The sequence below is a fragment of the Lissotriton vulgaris genome, chromosome 11 (assembly GCF_964263255.1).
Source record: "Lissotriton vulgaris chromosome 11, aLisVul1.2, whole genome shotgun sequence".
NCBI lineage: Eukaryota > Metazoa > Chordata > Amphibia > Caudata > Salamandridae > Lissotriton > Lissotriton vulgaris.
The window spans coordinates 654,143,663-654,167,651 of record NC_141699.1 but is presented as its reverse complement, the minus strand read 5'-3'; the positions used below and the strand labels follow the sequence as shown (position 1 = coordinate 654,167,651).

The 23,989-nt window shown below is 47.2% G+C and overlaps 1 protein-coding gene across 1 annotated transcript in view; it reads right to left on the bottom strand.

The window, feature by feature from the left end:
• Window positions 1–14,742: 14,742 nt before the first annotated feature.
• The window catches only part of LOC147683289 (uncharacterized), a 1,765,034-nt gene continuing 1,755,787 nt past the window's right edge, over window positions 14,743–23,989 (bottom strand). Inside the window, exon 23 of the mRNA XM_086942513.1 lies at window positions 14,743–14,894. Within this exon, the coding sequence (XP_086798639.1) occupies window positions 14,743–14,894 (152 nt within the window). The remainder of the gene's footprint in view (window positions 14,895–23,989) is intronic.

The window sequence follows — 23,989 nt, the reverse complement described above, 5'->3', positions numbered from 1 at the left end:
AGTGCTCCGCTGCATGTGAAGAAAGAAAGGTGGAAAGGTCACTCCAAAAAAGATATACCCACACCATTTGGCCTATACATATTGCAAAAAGATAACTGGTAATTGTTAATTGTAACATCTAAATATAACCATCTACCATCAGTGTCTGAAAATTTGTTTTGTAAAAAAACATTTAAAAATTTGTGAAACAAGATACTCACACCATTCTTATTATTAACAGCAGGTGAACAAAGGATTTCACCAACCCAATGTTTACGTTACATAGATAAATCTGCGAGCTTGAGGTGTGACTCTTGCAACATTGCAATTTGACAATTAAGTCTAGCAAGGTGCGATAACACCCTTTGTCGTTTAATGGGATTGTGTAATCCCTTAACATTCCACGTTATAAATACGTAATCTTTTCATAAATAGGAGAAATAAAAAGATAGAGAGTAGAAAGAAAAGTTAGAAGGAGGGAAACAGTAGGAACAAGTACAAGAGAGAAAGTTGGTGGAAGAAAAGACTCCACCCAAGCTGAAATGCAAAAGAAGATGACCAAAAGTCCACAGACTTTAGCCATAGAATGATTCAGTAGAGAAGACATTGAATAGGGAAGGGGGGCGGCGAAAGGCACAACAACCAGACAGAAGAGGAAGAAAGAAGTGATGAAGTGGGACAAATAATAGGAGAGAAATGTATTATGATTATGAAAAAGAAGGGTAAAGAAGTGACAGTAAACAGGAATCTCAATAAGGAAAAATAAGGGAAGCTTACCATATACTGGGGAAGACAGGACCATGAAGTAATACAATTCGAACAGGACATACATGAGGGCTACGAGTGGAGGGGATATCGTCAACCATAATGGGGGAGACAAACCTAGAGGACAAAAAAGAGAATAAGGAAAACTTTATTAAATAATTATAAAGAACACAAAACAGAGAGCAAAACACAGCAGATAACAATTAATTATTATCATGGCTTCCCAAGTTCCATTAGTTCTCCTTTGTGAGAGTGGATAAACTTTCGGAGTTCAGCTGGATCGCCAAAACTCAGAGTTCTGTCCTTAAAGGTGACTTTAAAGAAACAGGGATGGTATAAGCCGGAGCGTGCATTCATTGAACGTAATGTAGGTCTCAAGTCAAGGAATTCTTTCCGTCGAATGGCGGTCGACTTAGCAACCTCTTGACTGAAGAAGATTCTGTGGCCAGACCAGAAGAGTTGGTTATGTTTTTTTGCAACACTGAGGATAGCCATGAGATCTAAATAAAGAAGGAAATAGGCAATGATGCCTCTTGGATTGGAAGAAGTTAATGCGTTGTGAGGCCCAAGTCCATGTGCCCTTTGAATGTTGAGATCCATAGTCTTAGGAAGGCCAACAAGTTGGAGAACTTGAGTTTTCAAGTCGGTACCCTCAGAATTCTCCGGAATACCATAAATACGCAAATTATTGCGTCTGTTGTGGTTTTCCAAATCCTCTGTGGTCTTTTTGAGTTGAGTTACTTCTTTTGTAAGATTTTCAACTTTGGATTCAACATCTTGGGCATCACTAACCTTCTGTTCGACGTCCGAGAGTCTGGAGTCAAGACCCGTCCACTTATCTTTGAGGCGTTGTAGTGTGGCAGCAGTCTCAGTCATGAAAGGCCCAATGAGGCGCAGTACCTCCATGATGTTTTCCAGCGTGAGAGGGAGTGGTGACTTGGATGGTGAGGGGGGGTCTTTTTTGAGGCGTTTGCCTGCTCCAGCGTTAGCATCTTTGCGCCCACCAGATGAGGGACCCTGAGATTTGTGGGAGTGATCCATAATTGCAAAAAACTAAAGCAATAAAATAGTGAATAACCGCAAAGATGTTGGTAAGATAGCACCAGTTGAAATTGTGTCAGAGCCCTCAGAGTTAACAGCAAAATAGCACCAGAGGAAAATTAACAAGAGAAAATAATGAAAGTCACTGGAAACGGTGCATTAAAACACTTACACAGCCACCAGAGTGAGGCAAGAGATGGTATTACAGTCAACGTAGGGTACTCCTTGATGGCATTGAAAAAGGAGTAAATAAGAAACCAAAGCCACTGTTTTGCCACTGCTTTGTGCTCCAAAAACAGTGTGGTTATGCAAAATGAAGGTGATTAGGAAGAGTGAGAAGGGGCGTGGCTTGGAGCTGCGGATGCAAGTCGCCTGATCTGCGAGCTCCGTGACTGAGCCTGCATTTACCCTGCCACGGAGGACCCCTCGACCCTCACAAGGGGTAAATAAAAGGACTGTGCCCCTTCCACGTCGGGCTGGGGCTTGAGATTGGCGGCCGCCCCGAGATCTGGCGCTGGGGAGCTCAGCCGGTTGGGACAAAGGCGAGCGACCCAAGATGGCGGCCAGCCGGCGACGGAGGAGCCCGGAAGATCGCGGAGGGCTTCGGGACGGGCGCCAAGCTCTGCAGGACTGGTGAGCGGGGGCCTGCGAGTCAGAGGCTGCCGTGACCAAGGCGGATTGGCAGCCCAGCAGGACCTGTGGTGCGGGGAGCGAGCGGCGGCCCCCGCCCTCCCCCTCCTGGCTGGCGGATGCTGCGGGGAAGGTGGAGACCGGCTGAGAGCTGAAGTGGGGCCCCTGCGCGGCAGCTGTGGCGGTGCCGATTCCGGGCAGCCCTGTGTCCAGCTGGTGGAAGACCGGCAAGGGGAGACTGCAGCGGCGGATAGAGGGCCCAGACAGCGTACGGTGCGCATCGCCGCCCGCGTTAGAATGGAGAAGAGTGAAGGGTAGAGCAGGGGTGGCACCCTGCGGGACAACACTGCGCTGTGAGTGGGGGACCGATCCCTGGTGCCTTCGGTCTGGTGATTGTCAGCAGGTTGAGAAGGACGACATGGGACTCTGACCCCCCCCCGCTCGGTCTTGAGGGTCTGGGGGCTGGCTGCTGGACGCTGTCCTTTCCACGGGCTAAGAAATAGTCGTAAGACGCACATACACTGGGGGATCCCCTCCTGGGCGGATGCCAGCTGGCTTTTGTGGCTCCCCCTTTCTTGGCCTCACTGCTTTGTCTCCCTAGACCACGGAGGCGGAAAGGGTGCAGTAGCGGAACGCGGCTGTTGACTCATGGGAGCTGCACGCAGGAGAGACCATTGGACGACTGGACGAGGTTATCAGCCCTGGCGCTAGGGCGGAGGTGGTGCTCGGAGAATTGGAGAAACTTGCGGAGGCCTACGGAACTGCGCCCCTTGGCTCTGTACTTTCTTGCGGGCTGCTGGAGAGCATGTCGCACATTGGCCGGGTTAGGGCCGCAGGGTTGAGGGCGCCCCACTGGCGTGAGCCCCTGGACCGTGTCTGTGACGCTTGTGCGGGGGGAGCTCCCCACACGACACTCTGTCATGGGAAAACCTAAAGGAAGGAGAGATGGGGCACAACAGCAATCGGACACTGAACTACCGGGACGTGGCGAGAAGGAAGAGCTGGAACAATCCTGCAACGCACCCATACAGCTGCAACTAGACAAAATCTTGGCGGCGATAGCGGACTCCAGGGCGGCGTTGCAACAGGATATAGCGCAGGTGGCCACGGACCTCGGTCTCTTGAGGGCAGACCATGGGAAACTGGTGGACAGGGTCGCGGCGGTTGAGGGTGCACTACAGTCCATCGAACCAGCGCATTAGGACCTCAAGACCACTATGTCCGATGTGCTGGACCGAGTTGAGGCACTGGAGAAAAGAGCAGAGGAGGTGGAAGGACGCAATCGCCGGAACAATGTCTGCATAGTGGGATTGCCGGAGAAAACGGAGGGGAGCGATATATTGTTCAATATCTGGAGACGTGGCTGAAGTTGGTGGTGGCTCCGGAGGGTCTGTTGTCCTTTTATACACTAGAAAGAGCTCACAGAGTGCCTGCCAGGCCGCCTCAACAAGGGCGTCCCCCCGACCGGTGGTCCACTACTGCGACAGAGACCTCCTGCTACAGAGGGCGCGAGCGGATGGTCTCTATCAAGTGGGAAACAGTAAAGTAAATCTCTTCCATAAGTATATCTACGAAACTCAGCGGCGCCGGACCTCCTTCCTGGCTGTCAAGAGAGAAATGAGGGAAGAAGGCCTCCAATACTCGTTGTTATTTCCGGCCAGACTGCAAGTCATAGTGGATGGCTCGACGAATTTCTTTGATACTCCGGGAGAAGCTTGCGCCTGGCTGGAACTCTACCGCGTGGGGAAGGATGGAACGGAACGAAGAGCACGGAATCCTACGGACCTCCCCCATCAGCGACAGCTTAGAAGACCATGACGCCGGCAGCGGAGCCTGAAGAGACCGCTACCGCGGGAAGCAGAGGCAGAGCGCCGGGATGCACTGGAAGCGGTGACGGCGCTGTCGAACTCGCAGGGGCAGCGTTCCCTGGAAAGAACCGACTCTGACAAAGATAAAGATTGGTCGGATGCGGAACAGTCGGAGACGGACGGCTCGCGACTGCCGGAGGTCATGCCGGCGACAGCGGACCAACTACTGGACGAGGGTTGAGGCACCTGAGGGGCTGATCATGGCGAGCTGACACGGACTTGCTGGACTCGCTGGTGCGGGTTTGGGATGGGGTGGGTGGGGAGAGGAGGGGGGAGACCGCTGAGGGACCGATTAGTTAACGGGCGGATGGTCCTGAGGAGGTAGCTCGTTTGCGAACTTGGAACTGAAACACACTCCCCGATGCCCACATTTGACAGTATTTTGGCTCTGTTTGGGTCGGGGGAGGGAGATGTCTGACGTGTCTATTTCTAGAGGGCTCAGTTAAATGGCGAGATCTTGAGGAGTAGAGCCGCTACCCGTTGGTTTCTGGCCCCCCCTCATTGCCATTAAGGCATGCACGCAGTGTATGCTGCTGGGCTTAGCAGTTGTTTGTTAGCTATCATGGTTTGGATGGGAACTAGATGGGAGTTGCTAGGTCCTGTTCTTGGGGGGCGGAGGGGATTGGGATGTTTAAAGGGGAGTTTGGGGTATATATTCACCGATGCAGTGTCAGGAGTAGGATTTCGATTGCACAGGAGACTATGGGAGAATGGGTGAATCAGCTGACTTGAGATGCATAACCTGGAATGTGAGGGGTCTTCATACCATGGCAAGACGGCATAAGATACACGCATATCTGGTTCGCAGGGGAGTACACATTGCGCTGCTACAGGAGACACACTTAACGAAGGCTGAGGGGATTGCACTGCAGCATAGGTGGCAAGGCCAGGTTTACAACACAACATACTGTGCATATGCTAGGGGGGCACTGATTTGGATTAGAGCGGGGTTCCCTTCCAGCTGACTGGGCAGATGGTAGATCCTGAGGGCAGATTTGTGGCCATCACCAGGAGGCTGAGAGGTATATGCTCCTAACGTTGATCAGTTGAGCTTCCTGACGCTGCTGTCTGGATCTCTGGCACAATACCTAGCAAGCCCTTTGCTGATGGGGGGAAACTTCAATTCAGTTACGGATGTCTTTTTGGATAGATTGCATACCCCCTTGGCCGATTCCCCAATCCATCGCCTGACTAAAGGTAGGCTGGATTGGCAAACGAGATGGGGGTCAGTGGACGCCTGGCGGGCACAACACCCAGGTGACCGAGACTACTCCTACTTCTCCGGTATGCATGAACTTCATGTCAGACTGGACGCGGTGTTGTGCTCCCCCACAGTAATGCCTGCTATTGTGCGTACTGAATATCTAACCAGAACGATATCTGACCACAACCCATTGTTGGTCACCATGCAGTGGATGACAGAGACCTCGTGTGTCCCCACTTGGAGAATACGCCCTGAAGCGTTGGATGACCCGCTCTTCCACGCTGCATTGGAGGAGGGTATCGTTCACTATTTTGGGGAAAATGCAGGTACGACGGCAACAAGAGCAACAGAATGGGATGCCTTCAAGGTGGTTGTCAGGGGGCTCTGCAGAGGGAAGCATGTGGGAGTGCGGAAGGTACTCATAGGAGACCTAGACAAAGCTGACAGTGCACTACGCGAGATAGAATGCTCAAGGCCTGGCCAACCCGAATTGCAGGAAAAGCTTAGCGCAGCGAGGGAGGCAGTGGCAGCAGCAGTGGAGCGCTTACGTTGTTTTGACCATAAGGCCTACACAGTGAGAACCCATGCAGAGGGAGATAAAGCGGGGACCTTGCTGGCCTGGTTGGCCAACCCTGCCAAAAGAAGCTCCCCCATCCTGGCCCTGGAAACGGAGGGAGAGGGGGTGGTTCACACCCAACGGGAGATTCTGCAATGTTTTACGCGTTACTATGGTGCACTCTATAAAAGTAAGGTAAGGGCGCCTGCCAGGGCTAGATACGGACCAAGCGAAAGAACTAGGTAAAGACATAGAGGTGAGAGAAATTCGAAGTGCCATTGAACAGATGGCCCGCAATAAAACCCCGGGGCTGGACGGGCTACCCATTGAATTTTATGGGAAGTATGGTGACTTGTTAGCGCCGAGACTCCAGGAGGTCTATAGGGAAGCGAAGGAGTTGGGTCAGTTACCCCAATCTATGCGAGAGGCGCTGGTAATCCCGCTACTAAAACCAGGGAGGGAAGGTAAAGGCACGGCCTCTTATAGGCCACTGTCAATGTTGACAACTGATTACAAAATACTAAGCAGCATATTGGCGGCCCAGTTACTACAATATATGACTACGCTGGTCCACGAAGATCAGGCCCGTTTCATACCGACGCGGAATACGACCTCGAACATCAGACGACTGGTTCGTCTGTTGGGAGAAGATCAACCAGAGGCGACTAAACCGATGATACTGTCGATAGATATCGAGAAAGCCTTTGATAGGTTAGAGTGGGGATATTTATACAACGTGATGGGACGCTTTGGCTTGGGAGGAGACTACCTGCAATGGACGAGAGTCTTGTACACGTCGGCGGTGGCCAGAGTGAGAGTAGGCACGTTGGTGTCACCGCAATGTCTAGTAGAACGAGGAACGAGACAAGGGTGTTCGTTGTCCCCATTATTGTTCGCCTTGGCGGTGGAACCCTTCGCGATTACGATTAGGATGGAACGCCACTATAGGGGATTGAAGAGTAGAGAGAGACAAAAGTATATCTCGCTATATGCGGACGATTTGTTGCTCTTCCTTGAAAATGCTGACAGGGCACTGTTGCAGGCTGAGGGCTTGCTCTCGGAATTCGGGGAAGTTTCAGGCCTGAGAGTGAACTGGTCAAAGACATGTCTATTCCCGGCGAGGCAAGGGGAGACCCGACCTGACGTGGTCTGAGCGGTGAGATGGGAGCCCACCTGCCTGAAGTACCTGGGAGTACATATATACCACAAGGCAGCGGACCTGCTGGGGGAGAATATAGACCGTGGCGTGAGAGCGCTGAAGAGCAGTATGGCCTTTTGGGCAGCACTTCCGCTGTCAGTGACGGGCCGTGTGGCCCTCCTAAAAATGGTTGTGCTCCCTCGTCTCTTGTATTACTTTTTTTTTTTTTTTTTTTAGTTCAAATCTGCTTTATTGTGCAAGGTTAAACGCAATACACAGCTTTTCGCGCCTACAACCCGGAGGCCGGCAGCATAATAAGGTAACCATAACACAGCCTCGTGGCCGGCATCCCTGAGGCCCGGCGGCGCAGCATATATGTGATGGAGGATATTAACACAGCCGATGTTGCAGGGCAGTTAAGGATGAGCAGCAGCAGAACAGTGTTTTTGAATGTATTGTTCATGTTCATAACAGCTAACAAAACACCCCAACGGTAGAGTAACTAAGAGGCAATTCATGTGCGCACTGAAGGATAATAGGTAGTGAGCTGGTGTGGCAGTCCAGGTGGGCAGAGGTGAGTATAGCACTACTGTCCCAACATTCAAAACATCAGTATCAAAAGGTAATGATGCGTGTGATGTCCCGGTGCGTTACCTAACAGAAAGTGCACTAGCATGTGTCTGGTATGGCGTAGGGATTCCCAACATGACAGAGGGGGAATGATAGGCAGCCTGAGGAGGAAGGCCTACGATGTCAGGCACCGCGTGGGGCCCGGAGAGTAGGTAACCTCGCTACAGTCAGAGGGCAAGAGGTCCCCGCGAGGACCGTCCAGAAAGGAAGTGTGTATGCGTGAGTGGGGTCTGTGGTCAGGCCTAGAGTTCAAGCCAGGACGCTAAACTGTCACAGGGTGGTCCCCCGGCGGATCCATGTCTTCGGAGCGTGCAAGTAGATAGCTCACCAGTGGATCCCAGATGTCGCTGGGCCGACGTCTCTTGTATTACTTCAGGACGATGCCTGTATGGATACCGAGCTCCACTTTCAAACTGCTGAAATCTCTAATAGTGTCTTTCCTCTGGGGGTGGGCTGGCGCAGGGTTGCACAAGCAACGCTTATACGGCTCAAAGCTGAGGGTGGATTGGCGGTCCCGGACTTTGAGTTATAGTACTTAGCAGCCCAACTTCAGATCTTCACACAAGAAGTAGCCAGAAAATTCAGAGGTCCGGACCATCTGAGGGGCAGAGGGATACCTCGCCATGTCCTAACGTTTATAGAGCTGCAGCAGAAGTTAGACCTTAGGGGTCTTTTAATGGAGGAGAACACGCTTAGGCTCTGTTGGAACCGTTCCCAACACAGGGCGGTAGTACTGCACCCATATGCACCCGAAATACCGCTGGGAATGGTAACAGCGCTGCCGCATGGCGGTGACTGGTCGCCTTTGCAGATTTGGGAGGAGGCGGGACTCCAAATGTTAGGGGACCTGTACGAAGACGGGGTCATGCTTCCCTACCAGACGCTCCAAGAGAGGTTTTACCTCCCAATAGGAGGTTTCATTTTACACGTAGCGTTAGCGAGAGCAATACAGGCGCAGTGGAAAGCAGGTCTCCTAGAGTCACTGACATCGATGGCTTGCCAGTATACCATGATGGCTGCTGGGACTTGCAAAGCAGTCACTTGTCTGTACTCCAGAATGCTCAATGAAGGTTTGGAGCCCCTGACCATATTGAAAGAAAAGTGGGAAGCGGATATAGGGAAGGATATCCCGGACACAGCAAGGGCGCAGATAGTGCGGAGAGCCTGGAAGAGCACGAGGAACGTCAGGTTCCAACTAGTACACTTCTATATACTCCACAGAGCATATTTAACACTGGGGAAAATCAGGAAATACTTTAAAGTAGCAGAGGCAGCGTGCCCCAGGTGCACGAGAGCTGGGGTGGAACTGGACCACATGTTGTGGTCCTGTCCGGCGCTGGGACTGTATTGGAAGGAGGTGGGAGATACCTTGAACGAGATCACAGAGAGGCAACTGACATTTGATATGACTGTTAGCATCTTGCATTGGTTCCCCCACACCTCCAAGAATAAAAGCACAAGCAAATTTCTGGACATGGGGCTTATACTGGCGAAACGTGAAATTACTAAACATTGGAAGGCCACGGTGGGTCCCAGCAATAGCCGCTGGAGAGGAGAGTTTCTAAAATGGGCTGCCAGTGAGAGCGCGTTGCGATATCAGTTGGCGCATAGGCGAAACGATGATAAAGCACTAGAAGCGGCAACTGCATGGGAGACCTTAGTTCAGGCGCTGCGAGAGTATGAGTTGCAGGAAGACTGAATGGGTTGGGTCCTGGTTTGTGGGACGGCCCCGAAACATGACAGGGGCATCATACGCTGCACTACATAGTCACTCCTGGGAATGCATAATTATGACGGACGAGACACGGTTGTATGCATCAGTGATGGGGGCTTTGGGAGTCGGGAGGGCGGGGGGAAAGTTTCAGTAGAAGGGAGTAGAGGGGCCATTTTGAAAGGCTGTGATTTGTTGGGTGCACTGAATATAACAGAGTGGATAGACCAACGTAACATGTAGGGGATAGCGGATGGGTGGTATTCGATCACCACTGCTGGGTCACTATAGCAATTGCTGTGTAACTGTTTTATGTATGATTTGTGCAGAAAACCAATAAACTACGTTTAAAAAAAAAAATTAGGAAGAGTGAGAAAGGAAATGCGGCATAGCAACATCGCACTGACAGGAATTCAAGCGCGAAGAGAGAGGAGCTAAAATGGCGGCCGCAAGGTGTCGGGAAAAACATACGCGCAATAATCGATCAGTCAGACCCTAAAAAGGTCTGATACTTGCACAGTGTTGTCAACAGACATTCCGACGCCTGAGTCTTCCGTCGGGGCAAAGCAGCAAGTCCAGTAAGAGATCCCTGGTATTTCGAGCGCTGCTCAATGTGACGGGGCTCCTCAGGTGGCGGCCATCTTGCGTCGCCGCGCCGTCTCCTGTCCACAATCATTTTAAGTGAGAAGGAGGGTGTAGGCACTTGGTTAGCATTACGAACATTTCTATGCTTTTTTTTCTGGAGGGACGATAGGCTGATGGGAGTGTTTTCTTTGGAACTAGCAGGGAATTATGCACAGTTATTTTATTTGTATCAGCCTATTCATGCCTCGATCCCTTTATTAAGTAACATGTCTTGGGGCTGCTGGATGTTTGTGCTGTCATTATGAAATGATAAGACAAAAAATCACGTCTTTTGCTACCTCCTGTTGGCTTCCTCAACTGACCAGAATATACGCCACGGACCACCCCCCCCCCCCCCCCTGCCCACAGTCTATATATGGAAGGCAAAGGATTAGGGGGAAAGCCTTACAGAAAGGGGTCCTACCTGCCTAATCTCTTTCACAAGGGAATCAATCCAACAGATCCAGGCAACTCTGTTTTTTGTTAATTTATAACATGTTACTTTGCCCTATTTTGTTTATTTTTTATTTTTTTACACTTTTTGATAAAACAAGAAATCTTGTATTTTGCTGTATCCTGTCTGCTCCTCAACTGACCAACAAATAAAATATGCTGCTCTTTACTAAATCACTACAGTAGGCCATTTGGACTTGAATGGTACAAAGTAGAGCAGTTTTGTTCCAAAGTTCTATGGGGCATATTCACAAGGAATTAACGCAACACGGCACCGCAAGCCAGTTTGCTGCACCGCACTCCGCTTATAAAAAAAGTGCAAGATGCGTTGTATTTACAGCACTATGATGCATCCCTGTCCTTTTCTTTGCACTAGCGCACAACTGGCTGTCTAGTGCCAATGCAGGCACTCTTGCACCATGGTTCAAGGGTGTCTGCATTGTAGGGAGGATTGTTTTGAGTAGGAAGGGGCACCTTCCTGCAAAAAACAATAAATGGAGACGTTTTCCTCTTTCTATGCGTGCTGCAGAATGCAGCACACAAAGAAAGAGGAAACAAGAATTGGCAAAGCCATTAGGTCTCGCCTTTGGGACCTTATAAGTATTTAGTTATGCAGTACAATATCCTTGGTGCAACAACATCAACTGTTGCATGGCTAAACACTTATAAGGTCCCAAAGGCAAGACATATTGGCTATGCCAATGCTTGTTTTGTCAATGCTGCACAGCAGCAGCAAATACAACTTTCTTCCAGGCCATACAGAATCGACAAAAGGCACTGGCAAAGCCAAAACATCTCAGTAATTAATTTGAGCCAGTGATAGCAGGTGGGGCCCACCAGCACTAATTTTTGGGGCATGGCATTTATTTTTCCTCATCCAACTTTAACCCAGAGGAAGAAGCAAAAAAACACAAAAGGAAGAAACGAAGAGGAAGAGAAAAAACAATGGCCAAAGGGGAAAATAGGGATGAAAAGAACACAATCAGGGAGATGAAAGGGTAGGGAGTGCCTGTGATTGGAAAGAAGAGATGATGATATGAGGAGAATCAAGACTATACAGGTTTAGTATTCGAACCCTAGCATTCAGTAGCAAAGGTCGTAGGGTCTGGACAACACTTTTGGCCCTGACACTTATCCTTTTACAAATTAAGCCCAGATAAGTCCCAAGGGCGAGACCTATTGACAGTGACAATACTTGTTATATAAGTCAAGGTACACGTCTACTGAGGCTAGACATATTTCACTATTAAACAGGGTCCTGCTCAAGCCCAATTCAGTACACTAAAGACATACATTTGACAGTGCGGATGAAGACAAGCTCAACAGAGAAAAACAAATTAGTCTTACCGGTGGTGAAGTAACGTATGCTTCGGGGTCCTCCTCTGGGTCTTATCTGTGCCGAGGTGGTTTGCGGGTTGCAGTCTCGGGGAAGAGCTGGACAGTTCTTGTGGGAGAGGAGCGCTGTTTGTTTCTTTGGTTGCCAACACACCCCTTGAGGGCACCGCAGTAGAGTTCTATACGTGGAAGGGACCTCCCATCCCTGTGTCAGCCCCTACTGCAGGATTACTCCGCGGATCAATGAGAGTACCTCCCTGCTGGACAGAGGTGTTTGTCCTGCAGAGTGGAGCGGTGGTAATCAAGCACAGGGTGGGTTTCCCGTTCAGCAGGTGTCAGTATCACATTTTATGGTATGTTGTGTGCTCTTTAGTAAAGGGTAGTGTGTGGGTTGCAACCTTCCCATTCAGGAAGGCCAGTCACAGCAAGCTATGGAAGCTAGATAAGAATTGAAGGATCCGAATGTCACGTATTCTGCAGGGAGTGTTACGCTTTCTTTCATAGCAGGGGGAAGACTCCCTTCTGCAAAGGGAGACAGTCACCCCTTAGCCCCTGCCGCAGGAATGTGGGCCAAATCTATGTCTGCTGCAGGGAGGCAATTCATGTCTGTCTCTGGTTGCAGGGAGGGGAGCCGGTTCAGTTCCTTCTGCGTGATGGTCAGTCAGTTCAGTCTCTACTGCATGTGGGTGAGTCAGTTCAGTCTCTTGACTCTCTTCTAAGAGGAGGTGAGGCAGGTCTGCCTTTTTTACACATGTACGAGTTAGGTCGTCTCTTCAGTAGCAAGCCAGATTAAACAGCAGCTGCAAGAACTTGGATCAGTGTTACATTGCAGGAAGAGAGTCAGTCTCTTCTTCTTCATTTAGTGCATTTATGTTGCTGCTGCACAGTTTAGTCAGTAGCAGTCTTTATTGACAAAGATCTCCCTTCAGGCTTTCATTTCCAGTATTTAAAGCACATTGCAGAAAGTTGTATCGGTATTGCCAGGTCCTGTTTGCTGGGAGGTCAGTATAAATCCGCTGCAGGAATGAGAGTGCCTAATACTTGCAGGAAAGTATCTCACCCCTGCAAAAGGTCGTGTCTGCGTCAGCGCTCCTGCGTGAGGTCAAGTTTTGTTCAAGAACAAAGTACATAGACCCAGCAGGAAACCGTAGTTTATTCTGCTACTCCTGCGTGGACAGCATCCAGTCTGGTGCAAGAGGTGAGTTTTGGTGTGCTGAGTAGGGTATGCTGATGTTTAGCCCCTCCAGGTAGTTGTGTCCATGCCAGTGGCTTCGGCATAGAGAGTGAGAGTTTAGGCTGAAGAGATGATTACCGGGGTGCTCCAGTGTCAGTCAGTCAAGGAGGTGGTCAGTCCGGCCGGCCTACTTTCCTCAGCTAATACGTGCAGTGTTAGGCACCGGCTGCTGTGTCAGCTGAGATGCTGCAGGAGCCATGTGCTCTGTTGCCATAGTAACAGTCAACACAAACTCAAGCTAGCCTGGAGAGTTGGGAGGAGTTAACACTTGTGCTTTGCACTACGTGGTGCTAGTGATGACAACCACAGGGAGTGTGACAGCTTGTTAATGACCCCTTTGTAAAGCTCAATACAAATCTTGTCCTTCCACTTTAAGCTTGTCTGAACAATGCCTTTTTAAATGCACACTTTATCATGCGTTTAAGGCAGATTGTGTGCTAATGTGATCAGGGAAAGTCAATTTCCGATTTCTCTTTTTTAGCATAAAAAAAGACAGATTCACTGAGAAGATTAAACATCATAAGCACATAGGGAAGGCGATGTTGCCTGATGGCAAGACTTGCCAACTATTGAATTGGGGAACCTGGTTCGCTTCCCAGCGTCTACATAACATCTTATAATTCAGAGCAAATCACTTTGTTCTCCCTATAAAAGTAAATAAAAAACCTGCCCGTGTGTAATGTAATCCGAAGTTCATGTAAACGTTCTAAATCACCTTTGTCTATTTCCCTTGCAGGAGCAATCAGGGACACCATATGTTTGCAAGCTAATTACAAACATATGTCGCCAAAGCTCGGTTCCACAAGGGAATCGCCAAACGTGCACGCTTTGCCATTCAAAGCAAAGCAACGCGTGCACGATTTTTGCCTGCAAAAGTGAACCGATTACTAAAGGTCTTTTTCCTATGCATCGCATGCGTGCTGCGTAGGCGAGCCTTAAAAACAAGGAGAAATAAAGATATTTTTCCTTGTTACCCCTCCCCTGGGGAGGCATTGGGCTAACCCTGCACAAAATATTAGTAAAACTACCTCTCAGTCTCTTGAACAGCATTACCGCATAGATACAGACGTGAAAACTGTTGCTGTTAGCAAGTTACCTACGTTATTTCTCGGGAGTGAAAACTGCTTTGAAAAAACACAACTGTCTTGATACATACTTTATTTATGAATCAAAATCCTATCCATTTTAATCAGATACAATCTATATACCAAAAATAATCCGCACACCTTTACTGATGACGATGAATGGGGCAATTATATGCAAGGCAGTTTTCTACCATACTTTTCAAAACACCTTCACAGTTAGCTTTGGAGGAACACATGTGAATTGGCTTTTCTTACAAAATCTACACCCCCCCCCCCCACCAAACTCTCAAAGGAGCAAAAGCATGAGCATCATATAAAATGCATGGAGAAGACACAAAGCAGTAAACCTAGTGAATAAGGAAAGTCGGAGCTGAAGACTGAATACATCTGATGGTGCCAAAGCATGATGGTCCATGGACAGACATTTTTATTGCATTGCATTTCTCTTATTGAAGTATTTGATTGCTAGTTACTGAAAATTAATTAAACTTACTCTTCACCTCCTCCAAATCGCCTACAAAAAGCCTTAATTGCCTCCCATTTTATAATCATCACAATGGAAAAGATAAAGAGCGGTACGAAGACGCAGAAAACAACCACTAGCCATGTGGTTAAAGCACTGTCAAGACCATCAAGCTTTCCTGGAGATTAAGACATAACAAAGGAATCATACAGTATTATTTTTCTGGAAATATATACCTGAATATATCAATCAATGTTCATTATCATGTTTATTACATACAGTATATTTTAAGGAAGTAGCATATTTTCCTCTTGTGACCTCCCCTGAAGTCTGCCTGTCTGGATTGTTTGAGCTTCCAAAGTAAAACAAACAACAGATTTGCTGATTTGGCGCCAATACTGGGGAAAATGTTTGGCCATGGGTTGGAAAACACGCAATGCACTTTCCGTGAGTGTCTGTGAACAGAGGTAATAAAATAGGCTGCTGCCAAATGTGCGTCCCTAAGTTTAGTATCCTCTGGACCAAGAGACATGGATTTCATCAGTGCAGCAGGTGCTTGGCCTGGCAGCCAACCGAACCCTGACTATTGCTGTATTTTAGAATACAACCTGTAGCCAGAGAGCCCATTTCCTTCCCTGACACACTGACTACACTGCTGGAAACGCGACACAGTACAAGTGTCGGGAACGGCTAGTGGCCAGTGACTACTAGCTATGATCTTAGGGACCTATTTACCAGAATGTCATGCAGACCAGGGCAACAAGTCACCTTTCTGCGATGCACTGCATGCCAGGACAGAGAAAGGGCAGAAATGCACCATATTTAAGGCACTACAGCGCATTCTGTTTTTTTCCCCTGCGCTGACGTTCTTTGGGCAGCCTAGCGTCAACGCGGGCACCCTTTCACCATGGTTCAAGGGTGCCTGCGTTGCATGCAACATTGTTTTTGTGAAGGGACACTTTCCTGCACAAAAACAATGCTGAGAGGCATATTTCTCTTTCTGTGTGTGCTGCAGATTGCAGCACACATAGAAAGAGGAAGTAAAAAGGAGAAATAAAGATATTTCTCCTCATTACGCCTCACCTGAGAAGGAGTATCTTTTTGGTACATTTTCAGGTCAACCAGTTAAGGTAAATCTGGGAGTGAGTCATAAACCATAGGAGTTGCATAGGAACACTCACACAGCGCTGGAACGCCTTCCCAGTGCAGAGTAAGGCAACACAGTGATCTGCACTGCGTTTCCGTACTCCTGATTTATGGGGCCACTCAGGGCCATGCAAAGTAGCCTTGGGTGGCTTCATAAATAACATGTGTGTTGAGCGATGCAAACTGGCTCATAAAAAGACATGAGTGTATTAGTGACTGGGACAATACATGGGTGTGGATGAAAAGCATGAACAAAAAGAAAGGAATATCCTGTTACTACCTTGAAGGTCTCCTACGTGAAGCTAACTGAATATAAAAAATGTGATACAACTATATAGCTTATGTAAAGATATTTTGGTTGATTTCCAAGCAAACATTGTTCACATTCCAAAACATCCACAATATGTATGAAACATTTAACTTTACAAGCCACCAAATATTCCGCTGTGGGTGCACCCATGCTTAATTTGAGCTGGTGGTTGCAGATGGATCCCACCATGCTTACCAACATTTATTTTTGGGCACCTGGACTAATTTTTCCTCATCACACTTTGAGTCAGAACAAAGGAGAAGAAAATCAAAGCAGAAAGAGGAGTAAGCAAACAACCGAAAAACAGTAACAAAGGGAGAAAGCAGGAGTGAGACAGAGGGCCAGGAAGTGTCTTGTGAAGGGTTAAAGAGGTATGAGGTATAATAAAGACTAAACAGAAGTGGTTCTTAACCTTTTGACTTGTTTGGTTCCCACACAATAGTCACTGAAATCTGGGGACCCCCTACAAAATCATTACTGGAATCTAGGGATATCTACTGAGTAACTGAGTCCTAATCTTCAGCAACAATCACTCACCTCTGGGTCGCCTCTTGTGGGCCATATGATCCCCCACACACCCCTGTGGACCATGCCAACAACCTCAGGTCATCCTGGACACTAACCTCTCCAAGAGCAGACTGATCAACACCGTCTCCTCATCATGATTCCACATTCTGCGAATGCTATGCAAGATTTTCAAGTGGATCCTACTGAACACCAGACAAATGGAGACTCAGGGTCTTAACACAAGTAGACTTGATCATAAAAACATTCTCTGCATCAGAATCCCAGCCCATTTCCTACACCGGCTCCAAACCACCCAGAACGCCGCTGCCAGACTCATCAAGAACATGCAGCAAAATAACCACAACTCTCCACAACTCAACAATCTCCACTGGCTCTCAGTCCAGAAAATATCTAAGTTCAAGCTTCTCACCCACACCTACAAACCACTCTCCACAACTCTGGTCCAACTTACCTAACCACTGTCTCAGGAAAGAGCACAGCTCGCTCGCAACAAGAAAACCAAAAGTAGAGGACACTCCTTCTCATACCTCACAGCCAAAACCTGGAACGACATCCCGAAACACCTCAGAATCCCCCTCTCCCTCATCGACTTCTGAAGGAACCTCAAGACGTGGCTCTTCCAGAGGAAACAGACATGATCCCCATCCTCCCCCCTCAGGCATGCCATACTCAGCGCATTGATACAATAATGGGTGATTAGCCAGCTCTACAAATTCACATAACATAACAATTATTGGAATCCAGGGACCCTGGTCTAAGCAATTGTGATGATTTCAATGTCAAAACAGTGGACAAAATTAGAGAAACAAGCATTCATCAAACAAATACATACATGACAACATATTTTATTTATTAACAAATATCAAAAATCACAAATTTTAATTTTCCGCAGAAGTTTGGAGCTTTTGTAAATTCAATTAAGGCCTCTGATTGTCCATATTATATTCTGTTCAATGCACTTACACCACACCTATGAATCAATCTGAGGACACCAACTTATTTTTTAGCCTCAAATTTAAAAATACTTCACATTTACAAAGCAGTATAACTAATTTTAGATTTGGATCATTCATTTATTAACACTTTGTTAATCTATTATTATCTAGGTTCCTAAGGAGTTGCAGACCCCCTTACAAGGCATTGCGGAGCCACGGGGGTTCCTGGACCCCAGATTAAGAACCACTCCTATACAGGTTTGGAAATCAGCACCTTGACCGTCTGCAGTGCTGGCAGCAACTTCTGAGCATATTTTACAAATTAAGCAATGGGGTGTACTGCTGTCATGGTGCATTGCTGTGAGGAATATATCTGTGATAGAGGTTACGCAAATCTCAATAGCAGGTGCATGACTGAAAGATGCAAGTACCTATTATTCAAGCCTGCACCCAATACCACACACACATATCTGAACTAGTTCCTCAATTAGGATGAGAATCTTTGGACTGTAGAATGCATACTGATCTCCGAGGTAAGGGCATTAGTCCACTAAGTTTTCTGATTAAGATTAGAATTGGTGACCTTTCATCCGCACGCCGGTCTCTGCTATTTATGGAACACAATGAAGCCATGGTTTTCTTTATTTTGCTCTGTTGTTCTAGCTGTATAGCAGAAAGGAGATACTTATGGAAACATGTTTTTTTGCGCATTCTTTTTTTTATAGAAACGCCCATCTAAATATGTCTCAGTGCCCACCTACACTGTGTGCAGATCAAATTTCACATACATAGGTACTTGGAGGTACATTCATAGGTCACTTGAGCTGTTGTCATAATCAACAAATACATTGAAAGACACATAATGATGCTGTAAGTGACTTGTACTCCAGCACACATGCATATATATATAATGACAATTGACCACTCATATGTCTCTTAACTCTGGGCAATATTAACAAGCAAAAGGGCATATTCACTAGAGAAGTGGCGGAGCATGGGGTTAGCCTCCTTGGCTTAACACTGTCCTATGCCACTTCTGAAACACAGGTCTGCACCATATTTACAACAATATGATGCAGCCCTACGCTTCACCCTGCGCTGGTGCAAATGTTATCAGCCTAGCGCCAATGCCTTGAGGGGATGATTGTCAATGTGCAGGAAGGTCTCCCTTGAATGACACAGAGAAAGGTGTGGTAGGGTGGGGAGGGGTGTATTCTGAAAATTGGGACACTGTGCAGCTGACATACGTGCCTACTGCCGTTGCTTTATTGCGATAATGATTAAGGGGACACGGGGTAGCCCACTTGTGCTACTTAATATAGGTGGGATTGCTTAGAGAAAGGTTTCACAAGCAAAGGTATAAGCATGAATGGGGGATCTATAGGGAACTAGGGGGATGGGGAAGCATGGTTGGAGGGGTTTTTCGGTGTTTTTGCTGGTCCACGTTGGGTAGGCAGGAAAGTTGAGTTAGTCTTCACACAGCAGTGGGTGGGCTTCTATAGAAAGATGCTGTTACTACAGTTGTCCATGGGAGGAGAGGAAACTGTGCGTTTTATGTTACTCTGTTATATTCAAATGGTTGATGGGTTGTTCCTGAAGGAAAGTACCCATTCTTTGCCAGGGACTGTGCAGGGAAAAGAAATCACACTGCAGAACACAATGGAGGTCTCTAACAAATTCAAACTAACCACTTGGAATGTACGGGGACAAGGCACATCCAGAAAGCAGTACAGGGTCCTGCCGTTCCTCAAACGACAAGACTAGTATAGTATTTTTCCAAGAGACACATTTGACGGATGTTGAAGCAGCAAAACTAGCGAAGAAATGGACAGGACAACCATATCATGCCACGTATTCATTCTTCTCTAGGGAGGTTTCAATATGGGTGGCCCAGGAGTTACATTTGCGCTGAAGTATATGAGGGCAGATGTGGAGGCCAGATACATACTGTTCCAAGGCACGCTAGATGGACAAGAGATAGTAATCCTGAACTCCTATGGAGCCAATATAGATGATCCGGCTTTCTATGCCACATTGAGAGATGTAATATCCCCTACAGGGGGAGTAGATGCCTTTTGGGTGGGAAACTTTAATTGTGTGATGATGAGAGACTGAATCACCACCCACTTTCCCTTTAAATGTTAAATTTTATTTATTAGAGGTACAACTAGCCATCAATAACAGTGTTGCTGGGAAAGCCCTAGGACCTGATGGGGTGCCAATAGATGTATATAAATCTAATCTAGTACTATGGGCCCCACTTTTAACGAATGTCTTAAACAACTGCAATAAAAACGGGTTTTTTAACACTTGGCAAGAGGCCATTGTCGTTCCAATTTTTTAAAAAGGAAATCGCAGAGATCCGAAATGGTACAGACCAATATCTCTATTGGACTCGCTAATGAAGGTCGCCGGGAGAGTCATACTTAATAGACTGCAGTCCTGAGTGGATGATCAAGGTGTCTTTTCAAAATTTCAATTCGGGTTCAGGACTGGACTGGGCACTGTGGAACAAGGTTTGAATTTAGCATTGATAATCTCTAAGTACACCATGGCCAAAAAGGATTTTTTTTTAATGTTTTGTTGATTTAAGTTCGGCTTTTGACTGTTTGAACCATGATAAACTGTGGTCCATACTAGCACAACTAGGAGTTGAACCTGAACTGCTATTCTTCATGAAGGAATTATATAGGGGGGCTGGGGCTAGGGTGAAGTACGGAAATAAGGGTGAATGTACCACCAAATTTGATATTCGAAAGGGGGTAAGGCAGGGATGCATACTAGCACCTTTTTTATTTAATTTGTACATAAATAGTGCAGCATCCTACCTTATGGAAGATCAGTACGATTACCCTAAAATGAAGAATTCCCCAGTACCCATACTCTTATATGCAGACGATGCAGTAATCATGGCCAGGAAACAATTGGCCTCCAAAGATCTATGACTAAATTCTCCAAGTACATGAGTGACAGAGGCCTTAAGATAAACATCAGTAAGACCTTCACCATGTGCTGTACCACCAAAAAGACTCTAAAATGTAAGACCTTTCTTTCTGGTTTTAAAATAGCCACAGTAGAGACTTTCTCATATTTGGGAATTAATTTTCACAAAAAGGGGACTTGGTCCTCGGCAGTAGAGGCTAGAAAAATGACATTCTGTAGAGCGATTGGGGCCGTTCGATGCTTTGCCAATAAGCTGGGAGGTCCCCCGATTCCAGTATTAATGGACATATTTAAAACAAAATGTATATCCACAGCTATGTACGGCGCAGGCCTATGGGACATTACCGATTCCAATATTATACAGCTTGGAGAAAATAAATTCCTCTATTACTTATTAGCTGTCCCTTCTCACACGTCAACGTTTGTGTGCCATCAAGAACTAGGCATACATTACATTTCAGACCTAATCAAAGTAGACCCCATTTTACTGTGGCATAAAGTGTGGGTAACCGAGGAGACAGGCCTGAACAGGGACGTAATATTGGATTGCTTAAATCTAGAGGGGGCCACTAGGATACCCTGGCTCAATTATGTCAAGGCATTTCTGACCGATATTGGGCATACAGAGTACTTCGACTCACCAGAATGCTTAGTGTCAGTCCCTAGGTTGGAACTTAAGCACCAATGCTTGCACTTCCTTGAGAGTAAGCGCTGGCTGGCCGAGAAAAATAAAACATTGGTCATGGAGAAACACTTGATTCTCCTAGGGCAGGGCACACAGCAATATCTGATAAAGGTGCAGAGCTGCTATTCACGCATGCTACTGACAAGATTTAGGGGAGGCACCTTTTTCAGAATGATTACATTCCCTGATCAAAACTGTTGGTCTAAAGACCTGGTTTTATGCCCTTGTGACAATATGTCAAAACAGTCTACCCTACACTGCACACTATTCTGTAAATTCTACACCCTGCCAAGAAAAAGATTTTTGATACCACTCTTAAAAATCTGGGGCTTAAGGCAATGTAGGACCGCATTCATGAAATTACAAATGTTGGAGGACGATCTAATCATGTACCTTGTTTCATCTTTTTTTAAATCTATAATCAAATCCAGGAATACCATGAATTAAATATACATACTTCTGCAAATCCTACTTTGACCCTTCCCTTTACAGATGCTTTTTACCATAACTTTTAGTGTACTTCTTACCGTATCATTTTTATATTTAATCAATTTTATTAATTGTATGACTAATAAATAATATGCATATCTGTACATTAGTACTGTGCTTTTATGATTTTACCAACAAAATCGAATAAAGCTGTTTTTGATTTGATTTGAATCACCACCCACCCGACAGCTCACTAAATAGAGAATGACAGCTAGCTTGTCTGATGTGATGTCGCAGATGGGACTTGGAGTTGTTTGGCAGGACACGCACTGGGACCCAAGAATACACCTGGTATTCAGCCACACACTGAACTTATAGCAGACTTCACAGGGTTTTGGCACCTCACCAGACGGCTCTGAAAGTACAGGAGGTTATACACCTGCCAAGATATTTGTCCAATAATGTGCCGGTAATATGTGGGTTTCTGTGGGAGGAGGGGTCAGGACCCTCTATTCATGGAGGTTTCCCTCAGAGATATTACAGGACCAAGTGGGGGAAAGACACTATTGTAAAATCTTTGGGAGATTATATTGAACTAAACTGGGCTACGGTGGGAAGCCGATTGATAGAATGGGAAGCGTTTAAGACTGTCCTGAGGGGAAGATGCGTGAGCCTCACATGTGGAGTGCGACACATCCTACAAGAGACACTCACTGAGAAGAAGCGTGACTTAGCATCTCTGCAGAGGGAGGTGGGGGGAGGGGCGACTGGAAAAATGAAATGTCATTATTAGGGCAAGGTACAGAAGCACGAGACAGATTAGAAAAATACACACTAACATTATACCGTCAGCTACTACATCGGCAGGGGGACAACTCCTAGCCTGGATTCTTAGGCGGGAGACACCCCGCAAGGAGATGCTCTTTTTTGTGAAAGCCAGAGGGGCAAGGCACGCATTCAGCGCAATATAGTGGAGGTGTTCAGGGGCATCTCGAACAGGCATATGCAAGCTCGGGAGACTCTACCCCAGAGCAACTAGTTGAGTACCTAGGGGATCTGTTGGTCCCACAACTGAGGGAGGGAGGCGAGCCCTGGACAAACCACTAATAGTGGACGAGATACTTTGTATAAAAACTTTTTGCAGGAAGTTGCCCAGAGACTGGTGTCCATTGTCGCCCCTATGATTTGCGCTGGAACCCTTGCCCATCAGAATTAGGAGGGACATGGGTCGCTACGGGATACAGATTGGTGGTAGAGAACATCTGATCTCTTTATACACCGATGACACTTTGTTTTATCTGACGGCGCCCTTTTATCATGTAGGAGCACTTTAATGCCTTCTGTGACATCTCCGGACTGCGTATAAACATGACCAAATCCTTGATGTTTCCGCTCGCCGTCCTGTGTAATCGAAGTCCCGTTGCGCTTCCCCCTGTGGCCTTACGTTGGGAGATGGACCAATTCTGATGCTTGGGCATAAATTATGGTCATTCCATACCACTCAGAAACTGAAGAAATGTAATGCAGACCGAGTGATAAGAGAGATTGACCTGGTCGGTCCCCTTCTTGAATGTACTCACCTTGTATCTTATGGGTCGGGTAGCAGTGGCCAAAATGGTGTTCTGCCCAGATGCATTTATGCCCTTCAGCATTAACTGACACACTGCCACGGTCAGTGTGTAAATGACTTCACTCCCTGCTATTAAAACTGGTATGGGCGGATGGCAGGAACAAGGTAAACCAGGAGACACAGCAACTGCCACGGGGGCGGGTTGGCGCTCCCCAGTATGGAACTGTATTACCTAGTGTTGCAGCTCCAACATGCAGCACACTGGCTGAGTGAAGAGAATAATTGGGAGAAAGAGCTCCTGGCTGCTGAAACGTGCCCCAGCTATTGTATGGAGGTCGGAGGGGTCAAAGAGTAGGCCCTTATGGGAAAGAGCGGTGAGGGTGGGTCTGAAACGCGCCCCTTTGCTAGAGAGTTCATGTTCTGGGACCTCCCAGCGTTCCTCCACCTGGCGTCAGAGGTAGATGTTATCGGCTGGAAACAAGGGGGATGCCTGACGTTGGTAGATCTTTTCCCCAACAACACATTGCTCGCTTTCGAGGCAGCACAAGAAAAATTTGGGGTGGGAAGGGGACAATTCCTTCTCTATGCGAGCTTTGTCGACATAGTCCGGGACATTTGGCCTACGTGCCCAGTCGCCCCCAAATCCTCAGCCCTGTTCAGGATGCTCCTAGAATTTGGAGGGGGAAGAAACTTGCTATCCCACTTGTACAACGCCATGATTATGGAT